General features: G+C 41.1%; 1 protein-coding gene across 1 annotated transcript in view; it reads left to right on the top strand.

The window, feature by feature from the left end:
• Positions 1–11,840: 11,840 nt before the first annotated feature.
• Positions 11,841–24,029, top strand: part of samd10b (sterile alpha motif domain containing 10b) — an 81,419-nt gene continuing 69,230 nt past the window's right edge. Inside the window, exon 1 of the mRNA XM_061735974.1 lies at positions 11,841–12,134. Coding sequence (XP_061591958.1) covers positions 12,122–12,134 — 13 coding nt within the window. The 5' untranslated portion in view covers positions 11,841–12,121. The remainder of the gene's footprint in view (positions 12,135–24,029) is intronic.

The following is a 24,029-nucleotide window of genomic DNA, read 5'->3' as shown; positions in this document are numbered from 1 at the left end:
TTAATTTTTCCAATTCAGTTTCTAGTTGTTATGTTTCTCCACACATTTGAGTGCAGCTTTCCGCAAATCTGTCTCAGGTAATTTTTTTCATCCTTGTGTTACAGTCATGCACAAGAACGCATTCTGGTATTCGGTTTCTATATGATAGATAGATAGATAGATAGATAGATAGATAGATAGATAGATAGATAGATAGATAGATAGATAGATAGATAGATAGATAGATAGATAGATAGATAGATAGATAGATAGATAGATAGATAGATAGATAGATAGATAGATAGATAGATAGATAGATAGATAGATAGATAGATAGATAGATAGATAGATAGATAGATAGATAGATAGATAGATAGATAGAGTTCATGCTCAGATGCAGTCTCTTGCACACATGGGCATTTGCATAAGAGTGAGGTCACAAACAAAAAGTGAGTGGAATTACAATTGCATCCCTTTCATTTCTCTTCCTCAATGCACGTGTTTTCATACATACACATGCGCATGCAAGGCAAAAAACAGTGGACAAAAGGTTGATGATCAGGGCGTGGAAGGGGGAATATATCTCTCAAACATATTTTGTCATCTCTGGCTCCACACTCTAAAATAAATCCAGAGAGACAACAAAGGTTTTTTTTTTATTTTTATTTTTTCTTAAGTCGGCTCCTCTACCACATGTACACAGAATGACTAAAAACTCCCCCAGGTTTTTCATTAGGAAATCAGCTCTGGGACACAACTTATCACCATAAAGTGAGTTCCTCTTTATCATCTATACTCATCTCAATGGAGTAAATAGCCTCCTATGGGAATTCATTAGACTGCTTTCCCTTCCACCTGAAGGAGCATTCTTTCAGATCAGATTAAGGAGAGGCAGAAGTCTTATGTTTTATTAAAATCCAGGCTCTTTGAATCTTCTTGGAACATTTTGATGCATCAAAGGTTTATCCAACCTTTCCTCGACTACTCCTTTCCATTGGCATGTTTTATTCTGTTTGGTACGACTCCTCCGAGCTGCCAGCTGAAGGACAGCATTTCACCAAGACATGATCTTTGGCAAAGCTGATGCCAGACTCCAGTATCAACAGCCCGCCTGTGCATCTGAAGGAAGTGCTCTCATTTTTCTTTTCTCCGTAAAAAGACTCTGACATAAGTTTTTTCAGCGTGTCATCTGCCACAGTCTGGCATGGGTATCTCTGGATGTAAGCAAAAGAGCACAAAACGGACATGCCATGTTGGGTGTTACAACACTGTCAGTGAAAATTTAATAGCATCGTCTGTCAGTTATACTTGGAAATGTTACACTCCAACACTCTGAGTCTCCATCTCTTCAGTGATACCACGTATCTCCCAGTAAGGATGCTTTCACAAAACTCTCAACAGAAACTGAACACTGCAGGTTAAAGACTGAATATAACATCTTTTATACCCCTCAACTCCCGCTCACTGATATCAATCTGCACTCATGCACAACCCTTCAAACATTTCTTTCTAGAGTTCTTTATGCTCAAACTGCAGTTTATCTGTGACCTGAAACTCTTGAGGACTGGTGCTCGGCAAGTCTTACTCCTTTATCTCTCCAGGTCCCATTCTATTCATTATTCACCACACTGACCACCCTATAAATTAAAGATTCAGGCTTCCACTGCTCAATTTTTTACATGACAAAATGTCTTTACAGGCACCCAGAAGCACACTTCTAAATTAAGCTCTGCCTATGCGTGTACAAGTGACTGGTATGCAAATGGGTGTGTGTTTCTGTGTGCATATTTGCAATGTTATGCATAAATCTCTGTAAGTGTGTTTGTGAGTGTCAAACTTTCATACCCAATCAGCAAACAGTCTAGAGAGGCCCTGATGGACCAGGCAGCTCTTTGTTCCTGATTGTTCCCCCTTTGATGATCCGGTTCTTTGGCCTTAGGGAGAGCGCACAGCTTCTTATGCCAAGTCTGTCAGTGATGCTTCTGTGTTCTATAAAAAAAAGAAAGAAAAAACATCATTGATGGAGAGCAGTTTGCATGTATCTGGGAGACAGCAGAATCAATTAGATATGGGGCTATCAACAAAGGCACATTCCAAACTTACTCACAGATTTTATGCTTTGTGAAGTCTGTTTTTGTTTTTTGATGAGTAAACAGTAAGTAATGTGAGATTCTAGCTGGCCATGTATTCTGATTTTTGGCATGTGAAATTTCACTGTATTTGCATAGATAGCGCTCCAACAATTGCAAACACATGAAAACCATCAGTGGATAGTATAATTCAGCTTGCTAAAACATATGTGCTGTATCTTTTGATGTCTTTAAAGGAACACTCTGGAGTCTTACAAGGATAAACCACATTATATCAAGAAATGTATCTGTGAGTTTGTATTAAACTTTCCATTTCTAGAAGGCTGTGAATGCTACAAATTGATTAAGTGAAAGCTGATGAAGAGGAAGAAATATTAATGAAAATGGTCAAAAAGAAAAACTAACTGATGAAAGACTGAATGTAGTCACTTCAATGGATTTTATAATGTAACAAAGCTGCTTTTAAAGGTAGAGTAAGCAATTTTTCAATGGCATCACATTTGTTGATATTTGAAAAACCAAAAATAAGTTAACTCCCATGATTTTCATCATATTTGCTCATTTACCATTTTCTGTTATCCCCAGAGATATGATCAACACTGTTATAATCACTTCATTTCATCTTTTTTTCTGCAGCTCAGGTAAAAGAAGTAGTGCGACATCAAACATCACGTCCATAATACTGTGCATGCTGCCTGTTGCGGTTGCTCCACTCGTTTTACTATTACTTATTTCTATATAACTGTTTTTTAGGTTACTTGTTGAATGTTTGCCCTACATAATGTGCAGGTGGAGAGGTTTTTAGTCTTTTTTTGTTTGCTCTGGAAGTATTCCACTTTTGATCGGTGGAGCAAAACACCCGGGATCCAGCTGGCATGGTGACCAGACCTACAGACATCTTGGAAGAGATCTCTAGAAAAACACATTGTGGCTGCAGAGGAAATAGAAACCAGCAAAGGAGATAAGCTAGGATGAGAAAGCGGATGAGTATGGAGAGGAGGAAATAAAAAAAGCTGTGTCTCCCCACAGTTATCATGGGCAAGGTAAGATCACTGGCTAACAAGATGGAGGAGCCACAGGGCTAGTCCGGAGTCAGTGGTTACACAACAACATTCTGGATAAAAACGTCTCCATAGAAAGCTTCCAGACTGTTACTGCTGACAGAGATAGCACTGGGAGAGGTAAAAGGAGAGGAGGGGTCTTGCCATTCTAGTGAACAACAAGTGGTGCCATCCTGCTCACATAACCTTCAAAGCGAGCATCCGTAGAACGGACTTGATACTGTTGACTGTTTGTCTCCGTCCATATCATCTTCTGCTTGAGTCTTCATATGTTTTGATGGTGGCTGTTTACATTCCTTCTCCAGCTAACCCTACATCAGCGTGTCATATCATCGGTTCAGCCGTAGCCCCCCAGGGAAAAGGCACTTACTAACTTCACATAGTATGTGAACTGTCCAATCAGAGAGGGGAAATTTCTGGATCTACTCTGTGCTAATATTAAAGAAGCATTCAGTTGCTCTCCCCTCCCAACACTGGGTAGGTCAGATCACAACCTGATTCACTTAAGCCCCGTTTCCACTGAGTGGTTCCATATGCTCTGGTACAGTCCAGTGCGGTATTTTGTGTGTTTCTATTATAAAATTGTCGCATTAAACCGAACTATACCATTCCATTTTTGGACCCCGTTGTTTGTAGGTCCATAGGAAAATGGCACGGTACATTAAGGGCAGAGCTACTGGCGTCACACACTAGAAATCCATTGATTGACGGACAGAAGCGCAAAACCAGTGCAAGGATTTGTAAATACTCTTGGCAAACTTAGGGCTCATCCACACCAAGACAAGCTCTGGCAAAAATATTACCGTATATAAAACCAGCGTATCCATACGAAGCCGGTTTTTGGGGGTCTGTAAATGATCCTTTTTGAAACCGGGTTCCAGAGTGGAAAGATTTAAAGATGCTATTTAAGTGCCTCCGTTGTTACTGCCTCTCCACAACTTTTCGGAAATGCTTGCGTCATACACGTCAATCGTACCTCTCTGTTTACAGATTTCCGCGCAAGTGCACATGTTCAGTGTTTTGCCGCCTGTTTTTGCTTGTCCAACAGCCCTGGCATGTAATTTACAGTGTTTTCAGGTCTATTGAGTACATTCATGTGGACGCACACATTTATTGACACATCTCCATCTTTATGAAGAATGTTTTTGAAATTATAAGTGTTTCGCCTTCGTATGGATATAGCCTTAATCTGTTTTTTAACAGATTTGACTTGATGACACCCTCACCCCCTGCTCATCCTGGACTCGCGACATTTAGCACTCCTCTTTGCGCCTCTACCCCTCCCCTACCCCAGACATTACAGCTACCCCCACTGCTGCGACAGTGGGGGTAACATCAAAGCGGATGATGTGAGAAGACAGCTGAGAAAACTCCACTCTGGGAAGGCTGCAGGTCCGGATGGTGCCAGCCCCAGGGTGCTTAAAGCCTGTGCCTCTCAGGCCCCGTTTACACATAGCTGGGTATTTACAAAAACGGATATTTCCCCCTCTATGTTTTGAAAAATTCCATCGTTTACACGAGATCGTTTTCAAAATCTCTTCGTTTACACGAATCTGCATAAATAAGCTGTTAACGTGATGCCAGCCAATCAGAATCCTGGAAAAAACATCAACAAATGACACGTGTAACTTCCAGTTAAGGCTGATTTATGGTTCCACGTTACACCAACGCAGAGCCTACGGCGTAGGGTACGCGGCGACGCACACCGTACGGCGCGCATCGCCGCGTACCCTACGCCATAGGCTCTGCGTCGATTTAACGCGGGACCATAATTCAGGCTTTACTTCCAAGACGGAACGAGAGTCTTTCGTTTGGAGTGACAGAGAAGTGGAGTTACTTTTAAGTGTGACTTTAGAATATAAAACAGGTAAAATACAAGAAAATATTGACGGTGGCCAAACTAATTGTAAACACAGGTCGCACACATGACGCTGGTGACGTTTCTGTTGCATAATGTGACGTTCTGAAGCCTAAATCTCCGTTTTCCTCTGTTTAGACGCAAATGGGAAAACTGAGTTTTTGAAAATCTCCACTTTGGCCGGAGTTTTCAGAAATTATCGTTTTTGGTGACTTTGAGCTCCGTTTTCGTGTAAACGAACGGCCAAAATGCATGAAAACGCCTCAGTTTTTGCTCCGTGTAAACGGGGCCTCAGTTCTGTGGAGTACTACGACATGTCTTCAGCGTGAGCCTGAGTCTACAGCGGGTCCCTGTGCTATGGAAGACATCGTGCCTAGTTCCTGTTCCTAAGACACAACGTACCAGTGGAGCCAAGGACCTGTGGCACTGACCTCCCACATCATGAAGACCCTGAAAAGACTGGAAAGCTCTGGCCTTGGTCTGAACACACTTGGACCCTCTACAGTTCGCCTACCAGCCCTGTATTGGAGTTGAGAACGCCATCATCTACCTGCTGAATCGTATCTACACTCGCCTGGACAAGTGTGCACTGTGAAATTATTTTTTTCCCAAACTCTTCTGAGTGAAAAAGTGACGGCTACAAGAATTTAAGCCCCCCCAGAGTCCAGGATTGTTGATAACCTGACCTTCAGACAACAGTACGTACGCCTGCAATGCTGTGTGTCTGACAGTATGGTCAGCAACACTGGGGCCCCACAAGGGACTGTCATTTCCAGAAGTTTTCAGAAGACACAATTCAATTCAATTTTATTTATATAGCGTCTAATACAACAAAAGTTGTCTCCAGATGCTTTCCAGAGACCCAGAACATGACCCCCGAGCAATTATTACATAAACAATGGCAGGTAAAAACTCCCATAGTGGGAGAAAAGCCTTAAGCCAAACAGTGGCAAGGAAAAACTCCCCTTTAGGAGGGAAGAAACCTTGAGCAGGACCAGGCTCATAAGGGGGGACCCTCCTGCCGAGGGCCAGATTGGGGGGTCGGGGAAGTCAGCATCACACAGCAGGCAGGTGGAAGCAGCAACGGGATGACCGGGGTGGGGACTGCAGGCCAGGACGCAGCTCCTGAAGCTCCGGCCCAATCAGCAAGCCCCAGGTTAGGTTCAGGGTCGGGGAAAGGTTGAGAAGGTGCAGGGCCAGGGAGAGGTGTCTTGACGGACAAATCTCTCCCCCGCCTGACCGGGCCTTTACCCTGCCTCTCTCACTCCCACGCTGCCGGTTCCGGTGTTGTGCATTCAGAGATGCTCTTCGCCACCAGCAGAGGATGCTGCACCATGTACAAAAGTGAAAAAAAAAAAAGGGGGGCCAGCACAAGAAACTACAGGAGCGATACTAACTATTATAGTCTTGTTCTATAGCTGCAACTATGACTACTGACTCTAACACACTAGAGTTTACACTACCTAGAGATTTACCAACACCAGCTAGAGGTTTACTAAACACTAACTATAGGCTTTACTAAACAGAAAGGTTTTAAGTTTAGTTTTAAAGGTAGAGGTGGTGTCAGCCTCCTTAACCCAGATTGGAAGTTGGTTCCATAGTAATGGTGCCTGATAGCAGAACGCCCGCCCTCCAAATCTACATTTGGATACTCTAGGAACTACGAGTAATCCTGCACTCCGAGAAAGGAGAGCTCTGCCAGGAACATAAGGCACTATCAGGTCTTGCAAATAATGCGGAGCTAAGCCGTTTTGGGCTTTATACGCAAGTAATACAATTTTAAATTGGATTCTGAATTTTAAGGGTAGCCAATGGAGCGACTCTAACACTGGAGAGACGTGGTCTCTCCTGCTGATTCCTGTCAGCACTCGGCTGCTGCATTTTGGATCAGCTGGAGCCTATTCAGCAAATTACTTGGACATCCTGCCAATAACACATTACAGTAATCTAGTCTAGAAGATACAAACGCATGAACTAGTTTTTCATCATGCATCACTCTGCTAGAGGATTTTCCTAATCTTTGCAATATTACAGAGATGGAAAAATGCTATTTTACAAACCTGATTAACATATGGTTTAAATGACAAATCCTGATCAAAACAACACCAAGGTTTCTCACTGCCTTTTCCAGAATTTTAGATACAAATGGAAGGTTGGAAATTGGTCTATAATTAGCTAAGGTGTCTGGGTCCAGAGAAGGTTTTTTAAGTAAAGGTTTAATTACTGCAACTTTGAAAACCTGTGGTACATATCCTAAATTTAGGGATAGGTTGATTTGGTCCAGTATTGTCGCACCAATAAGAGAAAAAACATTTTTGAATAGTCGAGTCGGGATGGGGTCTAACATACATGTGGTTGACTTAGCTCTATTGACAAGTGAGGTCAGCTCAGGGAGGTCTATAGGATCAAAACAGTCTAGAGTCAAGTCAGAGCCTAGGGAAGTCGCTAAAGCTGAAGAAACACCCACAATCGGCTGGTTGATTTCTTCTCTAATTGTCATGATTTTACTGTTAAAGAAGCTCATAAAGTCTTCACTACTTAGAGCTGCAGGAATGCACGGCTCCACAGAGTTGTGACTCTTTGTCAGCCTGGCTACAGTGCTGAACAGAAAACGTGGGTTACTTTTGTTATCCTCTATCAATGTTGAATAATAAGCTGTGTTGGTTGGATGCATCAATAAGGGTGATGAGATGAGAATTACAGAACTGCTGTGGACAACTTTGTCATGTGGAGTGAGAAAAACCACCTCGAACTTAAAGGGGACCTATTATGGCATCTAATACCTATTTTAAACAGGCCTTGAATGTCTTAAAAACAAGCTTTTGATTGTTTTTGCTAAATAAATTAGAAATTCAGCCTCTGAGCCATGTTATCTTCTCATTCTCTAACCTCATTCTCTATGCGGGATTCTGAGTGGGCGGGGCGGCTATAACAATGAGGCACTATGCTGATTGGCTGCCAGAATGACGCGATACACCGCTACGAAAAAATGGCGGAAGCTCCGGCCGGCGGAGTTAGTTGTGGGCGTGGTTTCACGCATCGGAGGCCAACCGATGCAAATTGCATTTTGGTTACGTAACGACGGGAGCATCTGAACCTGAATCTGAATCTGAACGGCTCGTAGAAGCCACATCACACTGGATGGCTCATCCGGGCAGGCTGTACAGACACTGCAGAATTTGGTTGCTTTCCTCCTTCTCTGAGTTGGCAGGCTGAGGGGAGGTCCTTGAGAATGTTTTACCAGTCTGTGGTGGCCAGTGCTTTCTTCTAAGCTGTGGTGTGCTGGGGCAGTGGTCTTAGGGTACTTAGCAACAGACTGAACAGACTGATCTGCAGGGCTGGTGAAATTGTTGGGCCAAACCTGGACTCTCTGATGGTGGTGTTGGAGAAGAGGACGCTGTCCAAGTTAAGGGTCATCTTGAACAATGAGTACCACCCACTGTACAACACTGATTGGACACAGCAGTACATTCAGTAGTAGGATGACCCTTCCTAAATGCACTACTAAGCATCACGGGAAATCCTTCCTTTCTGTGGCAATGAAACTGTACAACTCCTCACTCTGACAATCAGACAGTGGGGAAGAAACCAAACATTAACCTGAAACTACTATACAATAAGTGCAATAACTGTATAAAGTATTATTGTATATATTCTTAGTTTTTTAAATTATTTTTATTTATTCTTATTCATACGATAGTATATTGTGTTGAGGGACTGGTGTTAACCCTTTTTTTAATACTTCAGAACAGTACAAAAAGCAATTTCCCTTCAATCAATAAAGTATTCTGATTCTGAAAATTTAGCCTTTAAAGTTACGTGAATGAAGTGGATGCAAACAAGCATAAATTCATGCTTTAGATGCCAATTAAAATGTGACTGTTGACAAGATGAATAAAAAGATGATTAAATGCATACAGCCCAGTCTCATTAAGAATCACGTATAAGGTACTCTTCGCTCATCTTTCAGTGAAAAAATAATCTTAATTTCGGTTGGCGGTTGTATGATGGATGTTCCACCCCTTCACTAATGAAAGCAGTCTGCTGATCTGGCAAACAAGTCCATAATTTTGTTGTCAGTTTCGGCGCTGATGGCAGGTATTAAACAGAAAACAAAGACAGACATACAGCATACGGCTCTCACTGAGCGTGAGAGATATCAATGATGAGAAGGATATTTTATACTGCAAACTAGAGCCGTATAAAATCTTATATGCAACACTTTTAAAAGTGTAGAGTTTTTTAGGAGTATACAACTTGAATGGTCTGTTTGTTTATACATTTCCTATCTTCAAGTGGCCACAAATGTGTTTGTGACAGTTTCATTCCAAATCCTTTAACTGCCCCATATTACCGGCTCTAGTTGTGTTAAAGATGCCAACTAAAAGACAAAACTTTTCCTCTGACTGTTGTCACACCTAAAACTTATATAGCTGCCTGCCAATACACCAAGTACCACAATTTATTTCTATTAAAAAAACAACAACAACTTCTTCACAATAGAATACTATGGCTGTTCGGTATAAAAATCCGGAGCTCCTCAGCTTCCTCAACCTGCATTTTCTCACCTTAGGAAGACGGTTAACAAAACCTGATACATAATTAAACCTTGAATCAAAAAGGTGCTAAATTGTGAAAAAAGAAGTTGGGCTTGAGGTCTTTAATGTGCAAAGGAATAGATTCTTATTTCTTTTTTGTTTTGTGTTTATAGTCAATTCCAACAGTTCACTGAAACCAGAGTACCAGTCGGAAGTGTCAACTGGAACACTCCCTGAGACTGAAATGTGGTCGGAGAAACCTCACTCTGAGTTCAGAATCCAACAAAGATGGTACTTGCACCAAGTAAACACTCAACTAATTTTTTTGTTTTGTTTTGTTTTGTTTTAAGTAGGTCATCAATGGTACTGTTGGCTTTTTATTGACGGATATGTTGCCACACTGTCTGAATGTACTAATCATTCCATTGTTATGAACTAATCAGATGTATGGAAAGGTTTATGGGATATGAACATTCATGTTTTTTATTGTGCAACTAGAATACAATCAACTTGGGTTTTATGCCATTTCCAGTTACAACATGTGACTTTTGAGGTAAGGGGAATGCACCATTATAAACTATTACTCCATTTGTGCTCGAAGTTGGATTCTGAGTTCCCACATCAACCTTTAAACTGTAATGCTGTGTGCACTTCTGGTAGTTAGCCACCTCTCTCCATTGGCCACAATAGCCAGAGAAGCTGGTTGCTATAGCAGCAGCAGCTAAACCACCTTCGTCCTGAAATCCTTCCTCAGTATGTTCTAGCTAACTGCCAAGCGTATTTATTTCAGTCCATTTTTGGATTAATAGAGATCAGGCCAAGATGCCACTGACCAGAGAATCAGAAAAAACGGGTCTTCAAAACCACTCTGGTCTCAGGGTCATAGAAGGGTTTATCTATTAATTTTGATATAGTGTAGGTAAACCATCCATATTTGTTCTTACTTTGCAGCTTGAGCTCAGGTGTAACATCAATCTCATCTCCCACTTCTGAGGTAAATAGAACACAGCCTTAGCTTCTGAATGACCACTTCAGTTGCCACTGATAAATAAATACACTTGACAGGTTTCATCTGCGCCTGTAAAGCTGCTTTAAAGAGACAGAAGCTGGCAGATGTTTGCAACTCTCTCAAACCGTGGTGTGTTACCCAGATACAAGCATAATTGAAAAGTTTTTCCTTTTTTTGTGAAATTTCCATTATAATCTATAAGAAACCAAAATACTGAGGAAATGAGGCTTGCATGCATCCAGAGTCCTTACAAACACAAGGAAACTGGACCATATCACACCAGTCATGAAATCACTACACTGGCTTGTGAGTCAAAGGATAGAGTTTAAAATCTTACTGCCAGTCTACAAAGCACTGAATGGTATTGGACCAAAATGCTTAATCTGTTAGTTTATGAAGCTCCCAGACCCCTGAGTTCATCTGGATCTGGTTTGTTGTGGTTCCCAAGAACCAGAACCAAGCAAGGTGAGGCAGCATTCAGTTATTCTGCTCCTCACCGGTGGAACAAACTTCCTGTAGACCTGAGGTCTGCTCCAACTGTCAGCTCCTTTAAATCAGGCCTAAAAACATTACTGTTTACTGAAGCGTACTCCTAAATTAAATACTTACCTGCTGGACTCTACTGCCCTTACTTTTGAACAACTTGTGCTTTTTATTATTTTCACCTCTTTTCTTATCATTTTATTTCATTTATTTGGTATTTAAGCATACTCTTAAATTAAATACTCTCTGAAAACTGCGAATGAGATGTGTACCTGCTGTACTCTACTGCCCTTAGTTTTCAGCAACTTGTGCTTTTTATTATTTTACCTTTTCTCATTATTATTAATTAATAATATTATTATTATTTCATTTTATTTGTTATTTACTGTCTAATTATGTCTTGCCGCTTTTAATGTTGATGTATAGCACTTTGAATTACCTTGTGTTGAATTGGGCTATATAAATAAACTTGCCTTGCCTTTTTTCGTGAAATTTCCATTATAATCTATAAGAAACCAAAATACTGAGGAAATGATGCTTACATGCACGCCTGCGCGTGTGCGCAGTGCCAGAAAGACACAGGGACCGTCTCCAGCTGCATCCAGACCAGCATGGATGACCTTTTAGCCTGAATTATGGTTCTGCGTTAAATCGACGCAGAGCTTACGCCGAACGTTACGGCGTACCCTACGCCTATCCTACGCCTATCATACGGCGCACGCACCGTATGGTGTGCGTTGGTGTAACGCGGAACCATAAATCAGCCTTTTGTCACCGCGGTCAGGTACGGGGAGGGAGGCGGAGACTCGGGCGGAGCGGCTTCATATGGGACCGGTCGGTCCCCGCGTCCCAACGACAAATGGCTGTGAGCCGACAAAGAGGAAGAGTGTGATCTGGGGCTTCTTTTTATTCTGTGTTTGTTTATTTATTTTGGTACCTCCTCAATACTACAAACAGCCAGAGCTGTCTCCGCGCTCACATGGCAGGTTAGAAGGGGGCAAGAGGCGCTCTTTGTCATCCGTGTGAGCAGATTACATTTGATCCGTCTGGCAGAATGAGAGAGTCCTGTTGACACCACGGAGAGATACACGCTGAGACCGAGCATGGCTGTGGACGGTAAGAGCGCATCTCAGCTTCCAGCACACACACACTTTTGAAGGCTTTAAATAGTGAGCATAATGGTCTTGTAGCAATTTCTTTTTTTTTTTTTTTTACAGTCTCAAATATCATTACAAAGAGGCATTTATTCATATTTAACGCGTGTCTCCGTTTTTGAGGGTAATTGCATGCAGGATGTCGTTTGTTCTCACCAAAACAAATCAAAGTTTTTAACTTGTTTTCATACGTGGCAAGATTTTAATTAAAATAAATGTCAGTGCGCTCATCTTTGTCCGGTTAAATCGCTTAGATCTGCGCAAAAACTTGTGAATGAGCCATGCAGTTACGAAGTAGGGGTGAAAAGCAGCACGTCTGTGGCTAGACTGCCAGTAACCTGGTAACATTTTAGTTGTTTTGTTTTAGGAAGATGGCTGGAACTGTCTCTCCTTGTCTTTGGAAGTTTAGGGTTTAGACCGGATCTGACTCGTGGAATAATAGCAGGCAGTCCACATTTTATGGATTAAATCATTTTTGTTACTCCCCTTTTTTTCTTCGTTTTTTTTTTATTTTATAAAATAAAAAGTATGAAATATGAGCACACAAGTAAGGAAATTCACCACCTCCACTAAAGTTACTCAACGAAGCGTGTCTGTGTTAATAATACAAACTTGGGTTATGACTAAAATAATAATATTTGTATTAGGATATTTTCACAACTCTCATACTGTAATTTTATGAGGAAAAGAATGAAGAAAACTGTGTATAATAAATCTTAAAAAGAAAGTATAAATCAATGAGGTCATATTTTTGCAGCCTCAGCTCCAGATCCGTAGCTGAAGGGACAAAACTAATTAGACACTAATATGGCGTGCATAAAATGCTGCCTTTTTGACTGTTTGCACAGTTGTTGTTGTTGTCGTCCTGACCCCTTCCTCCCCATCGTATACATGGTTGGTTGCGTTTTGCTCCAGGGTATCTAACTTAAGTAAAGTCTAATCAGATCCTCTCTTTGCTGAAGGACAATAATGTGACTTAGAGCATCCCTGTGTTTTCCATCTGTCCTCTGTTTGCCGGAGCAGGTTAGCTCTTCATTAGCGTGGCGGCATGTGACAGACTTAATCAGATATGTATATATGCTTACAGTGCTCCATTGGATTATCTATAATTAATCCATAGTTTACTTAAGCAGCTTTGTTTTACTCAGAGCCCTGGGCGTAGATGCTACACTGACGCACGCTGTGCCACTTAAACTTTTATGTGTTTGGTTCCAAACCGACTGTAGTATGTAAAGATTACCCAAGAGCTTCTTCTATGTAACCTGCAGCATAAGACACCAGACCGCTAACATTAAGAAACACTCAGCATCATCACAATTCTGTTTAACACTTCTTTCTGATATCTTATAACTTCCTTTTTTTTTCTCATACACTTCCAATCAGAACCAGATTGAAGGATCTCGTAATACTTAATTCATCGGACCTGCAGTCCAAAATTTGTAGAACAGACTGTGATATCAGTGTCACTACTTCACCCTCGTAAAGCTTTTATTTCTCGTTTTGTCGACCCATTTTCCATACCTGCTACCTTCAGTTTAGCTGGAGTTGGTGCAAGCCGTCATCTGGCAAAAGGTGGGGTATACCCTGGACAGGTTCCCTACAGGGCTTATCAATATTTTACCGTTTTCATTTCAATTTCACACTGACTTTGGGGTAAAGATCAGGTTTAATGCATCAGAAAAAGTTTATTTTTCCAGTGTCAGTCTTTGTGAAATACAGTAAATATGCACAATCCTTAACTACTGCATCACATAGTGGAAGCATGTGAAAAAAGGATGCATTTAGTCATTAAACATCCGATTTCAAGAGGTTTTGGACATTTCACATATGTCTGTGAGTGCTCCGTTTTTCACAGGTGACTGGAACACTATCGCTCACATATTGTGCTGCAACAATGATGCTATCCATATGCTGCTGATGCCTCCCTTCGTTCACTCATACTGACCAAATAGAGATAGTGCAGTGCCAGATCAGAGTGTGCTTTCAAGCAGCATTGCAGAATCAGCTGAGTGATGCCGGCAGCGCCAGAATTAAAAGCACTGTGTTTTGCTGTGCCTGCTCTCCCTTACACATACACACAGCTTTTCTGTCTTTTTATATTTTATTTTTTTACACTGCGGCTGTCAGCTCAGTTAGATTTAGGGATATGGTTAAAGTTGCCATGAACTTCACACCCCTCTTCCATGTCCAGACCTTACAACTGAAAGACCCTGCATGACCGTTTTTGAACAGGTCCGAAAAGGCTACCCATGCAGACAGCTAGATAATATCAAACTGTGCAAACCTCAACGTATTTATTACAGCTTATACAGCTTTGTTTTTTTGTTTTTTTAAAGGGAGGGATGGGGGAGAAGTGGTTAATGTATCAACTTAGAACAGTGATATGTATGTATTTATGTATGTGTGTGTTTGTGTGTGTATATATATATATATATATATATATATATATATATATATATATATATATATATATATATATATATATATATATATACACACACACACACAGAAGTTGTACTTATTTCTGAGAGATCACATTGATGCAACACTAAGAGGCTGTAGCAGTTGCTGAAAACTGTCAATTTTCCGTGAGGCTCTCAGGACAGTAATTTGCGACCTGTGGCTAGTATAATTGGTGGGGCATGTCCAATATAATACCAGCCTTGCTGATAATGTTTGCATTGGTTTTCATTTGTTATAAGCTTGCAGTGGCATTGTTTGGTGGACTGTCAGCTAAAGTCGTGAGTGTGTCAATTACAAGGACTTGTCTGTATTTAAAAAGTGTATATTATCAGCTTTTCCTCATCATCATGTAATTTAGAAGGGAATTACAATTTCTGCCTGTTGCATAGGGACACACCCTCTGTAATTACTCTCTCCTTCATGATTGGCAGTTCTGAGTACTTGAATATCTTCACACATTTGCTGAAATAGCTCATGACATCAGGCTAAACTGCAACATCTTGGATAAGCAACCATGTTGTAGAAATGATGGTCAGGCACCATTGCACACAGTCTGATACACATCGACCACTAGTGGGGATTTGCTTCGGTGTAAAGAGCAGCACGGTTCATCAGGGTGACCCGGTATGCGAGCACTCCAAGGCAGAGGCCTAGCTAAGCTTAGCATGCTATCCAAAGATTAGGGTTGATGTGGAAAATTCAAGGATATCTTCCATCCATCCGTGCCCTCCCAGAGCTACAGTGTGTACACACATGCATGCACAAATCGCAGAAAAGGCATGCTCACCACCAACCTGACAGCCCACATGGAGGCAAGCACACAGCTGCATATGAATCTAACAATCAACCCCTTCATGTTTCTCTCTGGCATTGTCGATATACAGTCCACAGGAGGGTTGCTCTTGTCTATTTTGTATGTGTGTATGTGTGGTTGTGTGTGTGGGGGGGTAAATAAATGAAATTATATGTTTGAAATAAATCTCTACTAACGACTGCAGGATTTTATTCTTTGGATAACAATGAATTGAAAAACATGGTTCTCTCTGATTTACAAAAAAAAATGGTAAAAGTTGGGACAATGTCTGAACTGTAACTACAAACAGAACGCAGTGATTCACAAATCTCACAGACCTTTTATTTACAATAGTACAGCATAGCAAATGTTTAAAATGAGGAAATATATGTGATGAGAATTTGATGGCAACATGTCTCAAAATCGTTGGCACAGGACGATGTTTTCCATCAGGTTGCATCCCATCCTCTTCTAACAACTTAAAAGTCTGGGACCTGAAGAGACTAATTGCTGGAGTTTTATGAGAGTAATGTTTTCCATTTCTTGGTTGACAAAGGATTTGAGCTTCTATAGTCTTCCGTGAAAAAGTCTGGATGTCTGAAGAGAAGTTCTAAAACCTGTATATTCCTTGTCAAGATCGATTCTTCCCTTTCACATGTGCAAACTGCCCTTCCCACAGCCACAATGCACCCATACCGTCAGAGATGCAGGTGTTGCATTGAGCACTGTTGAGAAGCCGACTGGTCCTTTCCTCTTTAGTCTAAAGGCGGCAACATCTATGGTTTCCAAAAATAACTTTTTTTTTCTTTGCCCAAAGGACAATTTTACACTTTGCCTCAGCCCATTTTAAATGAGCTTTGGCCGAGAGAAGTTGGCGGTATGTGTGGATCCTGTTCAAATATGGCTTCTTCTTTGCCTGATAGAACTTTAACCTGCATTTGTGGATGGCATGACCAACTGTCTGCTCTTTCACAGTGATTTCTTGAAATGCTACTGAACCCATGCAGCGATTTCCATTACATTTCCACAACATGTTTTTAAGGCAGTGCCGCTGAGAGCCAGAAGATCACAGGCATTCGGAATAGTTTTTCACCCATGCGCCCGTGTGCAAAGCGTTCTCTTTATCTCTTGATGATTGTAAGTATTCTATATGGGGAAGTCTAAACAATTTTGAATTTAAGAATATTATTCTGAGATTGTTTCATAATTTGTAAAAATAAAAAAAAATCTTATTGGCAAATCCCTTTTATACCCGACCTGTCACCAACCTTTTTCCAATTAACCGAATTGTTTAAAAGATGTTCCTCCAGGTGGTTCTTTTTCGTGCCACTTACTTTTTCAGCCGTGTCATGACCACATCACAATTGTTTTAAGGCACGTTGCTGTCATCAAATTCAAAATGAGCTAATATTTTTTTATTTGGTGGTAAAATATCTCACTTTGAACATTTGATATGATTTCTGTGCCCACACATATAGACGTTCCTTCTCTCCTGATCAGGTCGCTTGTTTGTTCAAACGAGAAATACATTTCCCAGTGCTATCCCTCTTTCTATATAACACACAATCTGTATGTTTGTGAATGTCTGTGTTTTGGTTCATGTTTGTGTGTGTGAACATTGAAATGAAGGGTGCCAGTGTCCCAGTGGAGGGGGGATGGGGGGGTGTTAGCTCTGCTCAGACAAACACACCCTTTTGTTTTTTTCCCTGGCACACACTATATTGTCTGCTGGAAACAGCATCCATTTGGTGCATTTGGTGTTGGAGCCAATGTGTTTTGTGCTTGTGTAGTTAAATGACATGATAACAGTGCTTTAACCCTAGCTGTTATATTGGGATGATGGGGGTTATATCACAATTTGATGTGTGCATGCATGGCAGGCATGCAAGCTGCTAACCTCATTCTCCCTGTCTATTATCATCCCCTGCTTCCTCACAGCAGGGAGCGTGTCAGAATAATACATAGAGAATCCTCTTGAAACTCTTGACACGCATACACACACATGCACAGGCACACAAACGCTCCCCGTCATCCATCATCAACTCCCTGATCCACTGTTGCCCTGCTGCTGCACCTGACCTGGGCCTGTGGATTTTAGACCCTCAGAGGGTTGAATAAAGACAACGTAGAAGAGCAGATGGAGAGGGATGTGTTTATATAAACTGGCATGGTAGCAAAATATTTCAAATGCACGAACAGCAGCGTCTGGGTCAAACTGGGAGGGAGTGGCCCTGAAATGTTAAGGGTCATTGCTCTCATTGCGTTAAAACGTCAAACTATCACACATATGGAAGTGCAGTAGGTTTAAGTTGAACCAGAAATGGGAAGCTCAGGGGAAGACTGTACAAACTCAAATTATTTTAGTCATAACCCAAGTTTGTAGGACAAAAAAAAATATCTGACCATTCCCTTAAGTTGAAAACATACAACTGGCATTAATACACAGGTCAAACGACTGTGCAGTAACCAGGGGTATTTCTCAGGGGCAACTCCATTCTGCTCCAAAGAAAACATGACACACAAGCAGGTGTTAGGGATGGGAATTGTTAGGAAATTACAGATTCCAGTACCATTATCGATACCGCTAATTGATTCGGTTCCTTATCGATTTTTTTATCGATTCTCATCCAGTTATATAGAGTACAAATGACTTTGGTTACATTAACACTTCAATTTCAAGTAGGCTATGCATCAATATTTTGCATATAAGAGTCCTCTAAACTCCTCTAGGAGTCTCTAGAATGGCGCTTTTATACTAGTACCTACTCAGCACGACTCGCCACGCCTCATCTCGCCTCCACTCGCCTTGCCCTCATTTCTCTTTGGACACGCAGATCAGAAGTAGGCGGGTTGGAGCGAAGCTGCTGTGACGTATTTGATTGTGTGATCTAAACTGAGAAGACAACACTAAAGATGTAGAACCTGGAGGAGATGATATATGTGCTGCTGGGTCTGTGACTTGTGTTCAATATCAAGTTAAAAAATGAGAGTGAAAGAATCTTCAAGCGGCGACGCTGTTTTTTTTGTTTTGTCTTGGCCCTGCTGAAAAGTCAGCTGGGAGCCGCGAGCAGCGATGAAGAGACAGAGCTCCTGGTGGATCTTGTCGTTTCTTATCCCCCGTCTAGATCCCTTTTTAATTCTTCCTCTGCCACCAGGTTTATGAAAATCTGGACCTCAGAGTTGGATCACGAAACAGACTTTTGCGCTGCCATTGCTGGTCGAATAAAATGAAGAAGCCGCGAGTCGCTCTTTCGCGGATTTCCGCTGATTTCCGCCTCCGGAATCAAACGTCTGAAGGCCCCGCCCCCTGACAAATCGGTGGGGTGTAGTGTGATGACGTCAGACGCAGGCCAACACAGCCCGACACAGGCCGACACAGCCCGCTTAGAACCTCGGCAGAGTAGTTACAGAAAAAGTATCTACTAGGCACACCTCCACCCGCCTCGACCCCTAGTGGAAAAGCGCAAAACCGGGGCAAGGCGAGTTGAGCCGCACTGAGTAGGTACTAGTGTAAAAGCGCCAGAAGTGTGTGTGTGTGGGGGGGGATTTAGCTACATATTTTGCAGTTATATGGTCTTAAAAAGAAATAGGAAAAAAAGAGCTAGGGCTGAACAATTTTGGAAAATAATCTAATTGCTTCTTTTTTTCCCCAATATTGCGATTGCGATTTAATATGCAATTTTTTTTCTTCAATAAAACCTAATGGATGATTTTAATATTAACAACATATTATATACATTTAGTATAAAATGTTCTTCCAAAGACTAGGCAACTTTGTTTAGATAACGTCAACACCACAAACCAACAGATCTACTCCATCAAAGAGTGCTTTTTTTAAAATATGTTTGTTTTTTTTTAAATAAAATTTTACAAAATATTTAATATTGGGACCAATGAAAACACAGTGAAATTGAACTATTTAAGATTTTCACAAATCGAATAATAAAATAAATTGAACGTGTCCCAGAGTTACTTCAATCCTAGTTTCTGCAGTTCTGTATTGTGGCTTCTGAACTGGTTCTGGTCTAAGGCCTCGTTTTTCTAAAACGCTGTGAAATGGTTCTTTGGTCTTGTCGTGATTCAGAAACAAACTTCAGCATCATGTCTTTTACTCTTGTGGTTATTCAGAAACTAACTTCCGTGTTAGCAGAGATGCTCTTGCTCCATTCCAAAGTAGGATAGTTAAACTCTAACGGCTCAACAACATTTGAAACAAATCTGGTGGTGTTACTCATTTAAGCGCCTCTTTCCAAGGGCACATAAATGACCAATATCTTTATACCAATCTGTGAACTGAGAGTGATGAGTGACTACGTCTCTGACTCATGCGAAGAGAAAAAAAAAAGGTAAATCAGCAATACGCGGTAAAATATGAATAGTTTTAATCAGAGCTCTGATAGTAAACTGTATCAATATCCCACTACAAGAAAAAAACATCACATCACATCATAGGCATAATGGTTGAAAATATTATTAGAATTATTCAAAACCGAAAACCAAGAGTGACTTTTGTTTAGATGATGCAGCAGCGGTTATGTACCAGGCTTCAGCACGGACAAATGCATCCCCAGTAGCATTTATCAATGTCCTGAACCCAGGATTGGTCACCGCGCTGGCGCCACAACTTTAGCAAAGGACGCGGTTTTTGATGGAAGGATTTTCCTGTTTTAAACTGCGCTCGTAAGTAACAAAACTTTCAAACATTTCGGGCAATGATCCCCGTCTTTGGCTTTTCTGGCGCAGTAACGCTCAACAGTTTAGCCACACAACTGTCATACATGGTTCTGGTGTTTGTTTGTTTTACCATGCTAGAACAAGTTTGTAGTTTTACTCTGTGAAGTAGCAACGTTAGCACGGCTTGCTCTCAACACCTGACGTTACATTGCATCTTCCTTTAAATCAAAATAATCCAACAGTATAGATTGGCTGTTCCTCTTCCTGACTGAGTTCCAGCTGATTGTGTTTCAGGCTTTTGGGTGTTTTCTTTTTACTTCACCCACAGCAGGGACTTCTTTCAGCCCCATGGACATCCGGAAAACTCTTGTTGACCACTCCTTGTATTGGAGACGCATGTCAGTCTGCATTTACATGCACTAAGAGGAAGTCGAATTATTGCCTTAGTAGTGCCGCCTGATATAGAAGTTTTAAAAGCCATGTATACTAGTGATGCACCGAAATGAAAATTTGTGGCCGAAACTGAAACCGAAAATAATAATAAACACTTGGCCGAATACCGAATAACATACACAATGGTTCTTCGCAGTTTTTCATTTATTTTGCCAATTTTTTCACCATTGCATAAATCAAATAAATGTGCAGTGAAATACCCGACAGTCACAATTTGTCCTACTGTACTTATTGTATTTTTCATTTTCTCCCGTTCAAATTCAATTACTCGGGTCGCGGTGGGGAGGGGCTGATCGCCGCAATTTATAATTGTATAATAATTGTATAATAATTGTTAAAAAAAAAAAAGAAAAGATTGCTACTTCGCAGATTTCACTTATCACAGGTTCTTTTTGGAACGTAAGCCCCGCTAAAAACGAGGGATTACTGTACAGCTTTATTATTATTATTATTATTATTATTATTATTATTACCTGCGTGCCATCTGTGCCAAGTCAGGAAAGTGGCCTTAATTGGTCCGCCCATGTGCGAGAGGGTCATCACTCCTGGGGATGGGGACTTCTGACAGATAACCATCTAACCATCTAAGCAGTTGCGCTTGGCGTCTGCCTGGCATCTGGGTTATTTTCTTGGAGGATTTCGTCAAACATATCTGACAGTGAGGGTTCGCGCACCGCATCTGTAGTACGGGCCCTTTTCTCTGCGCTCTCTCTCCCCGATCTCCTGCGCTGTGCGTCCCATGACCGTCTCCATCACCAAGCAGCTTTCCAAAATCCAACTCAGCCTGGATCATTTCTCGTGTCCTCTGCTTTTTCCCCACATCCAAGTAATGAGCTGACATGCTGACATGTTTGCTGCATTTAACACCGCACGCCCCTGACTCCACGCTGGTCGCTGTTTGATTGCGTCATCTAAACATGCCGTTATTAATTGTTCGTTTTTTTCCCCACTTATTCCACCGAACACCGAAAGTGTTTTTTTGCTATTGTTTTTTGCCGGGTTGTAGTTGAACCAAACTGGAGCTCTTGAAATCAAGCTATTAGTGCCAGATAATGGGGTTTTAATTTGAGCTATTGTTGTGAGTTCCCATTGATTTACAACATTTTCAGGGATTTATTGATGCAAGGGATTTGCTAAATGGTCCTGTCAGACCAATCGCCATCTGCGTTGACCTCTGACCGAGCTTGCAGGACTTGAATGGGCACAGCAGGGTTCTGCTCTTCCCTAAATCTCTTACAAAGATTGATGAGGGGATAAAAGGAGACAAGACCATTTTGGGATAAATCAGTGGTGAATTATCAGAAAAAAGAGCAAGGCGGAAATTGGGATATGTTCTGAGGCATCGCGTTTCAACTGTCTCATTTAGCTTGCCTTCTGCCTCACTGAATATCCCCTTTTTCTGTCTATGTAGGACTTCACCAAATGACAAGGCCTCACCTGCCTGAACCCGTCCTTTTTCAGTGTCTGAAATTTCCCTTCCTTCCACTCTACACCACCATGTGTTACTGAATTAGAATGCACAAAGGCCCATATCCAATTTTATACCTTAATTCACCTTCTACACAGAGAGAGTGATCAAAGAAGAGGAGCTGAAGGGGTGAAGTAATGAGTAAAGAAATTTATTTTTCATGAAGGACTCACTTAATATAATTTAATTTAGTTGTATCTCTCATGCATCACACTGTTGTTACTTAGTGACCTTGTGTAATCAAATGCAGTGACATGTAATCAAATGCTTTTTTTCATGCTTAATATATTCAACGTATGTCAAGTCAATTGGGTATTTAGATAATGCATTTGTCGTTTTTTTGTTTGTTTGTTTTGTTTTTGTTTTTTTTTTTGGGGGGGGGGGGGTAATCATTGCAAGGGAGTTAGAAATTTCTTAATTTACCATTTCAAATTCTTTGTCCGTTGTTGCTTGCTATCATCTGAAAAATAAAATGAGGTCCACCACGTGATAAAGCCATGCAAAGCTAATATCTATGCATCCTCCGTCTCATCTTTGCCCAGATGCCTTTTAGCCCACAGTTTCAAGGAGAGCAGTCAACCTCTTCCCACACTTGCTACTCGTCCCATTAGAGTCTGCTAAACAAACAGGCTAATTAAGTGTGGCTATGTGTGATAGGGCAAGCTTGGGGCTTTTCACTCTTTGTTAATAGGTTGGCTGGTTCCTCCTACCAAGTGCTGGGGGTCACTGAACCCTTCGGCACAGATTGTCCATTAAAGCAAATGGCTGATGGCTCCAGTTACACTCTAACAAGGCACACATCCTCGCACTGTCAGGAATGCAAGTCATGTTCATGCGCTCAAAAAGCAATTACTTTCCTGAAAGCAATCTAGTAGTGGGATCTGTGACAGGTTTCATCACAATGTCCAGATTACATGTGAGTTTATGTGCATAAATCCAAGTATGTGTGCCACTATGAAATTGAACATGTTTACATTCGTTTCATTTAATGGTTTTTACTATTCCAAAAATAGAAATTATTTGTTTACTGCTATCCCCTCCTGTCAGACATTTAACTGTTTCCTATCTCTCACTGCTCTCTTCTTGGTTTCTATTTTTTCATTCTGTTTTTTTAGCCTAATCTTTACAATCTATTTAAACTTTGTTTTGTTGACGAGTTTTTATTTTGAGAGAATATGTATACTGTACAAGTTCAATTTATGGCCAAGTCCCTAATAAATGCCTGTTGATTTGAGCGATTTAAGCAAATAACCACCCGGGGCCTTTATTTGGTGTTTTACTGTAGCCTACTATGTTTCTTCTTTATTAATTTTGTATATATATATTCTTTGGATTCCTTGATTTCTGCTTATTCTGGAAATCTGATTTCTCAGTACTCTTTAGTTAGTGTTACTTCTTGTTTTACTTCTTGAGAACTTTTATTCCCTGTTAAGGATTTTTAGTCTGTTTGTTGTCATGATGTGGAGGATGAGGACCCAAATGCAGGAGAGACCGGGAGGCAGGAGTTCCAAAAAACTGTGATCTATTATGCCAAACAAAACCAAAAGCGCTGCAGAGCAGGGTTGAAAAAAACCCACAAGAGCCAAAATCCAAAAACCTGACAGGACACACGGAGAGTGGAAACAGTACAGACCAGCAAAGAGCAAGGCAAGAAAGACAAGACCAGATATACACAGAAGGGTTGACGAGACAGAGGTGCGGACAATTAGGGCAGATGGGAACCAGGGAAGTCAAGACAAAACTCAAACACAAAGACACGGTTTTCAAAATAAAACCGGAACCGAAACAAACCGTGACATTTGTGGGTCCTTCTTTTTTTAGCCCGAGTCATTCTTATCTTCAGTGACCATATTCAGTTGCTTTTCTCACCTTTTCCCAGCTGTGTCTTCATACTGTTATTGTATACAGGCATGCCAGAGTCCATGGCCTCATCATGCTGTCACAGTGCTAGAATTGGCCCCCAATTTCCCTCATCAACAGGGACCCAAATGTCATCTCTACAACAG

Source organism: Cololabis saira, chromosome 12, assembly GCF_033807715.1.
Source record: "Cololabis saira isolate AMF1-May2022 chromosome 12, fColSai1.1, whole genome shotgun sequence".
NCBI lineage: Eukaryota > Metazoa > Chordata > Actinopteri > Beloniformes > Belonidae > Cololabis > Cololabis saira.
Note: the sequence above shows the minus strand (reverse complement) of the source record. Positions and strands in the feature narration are given on the sequence as shown.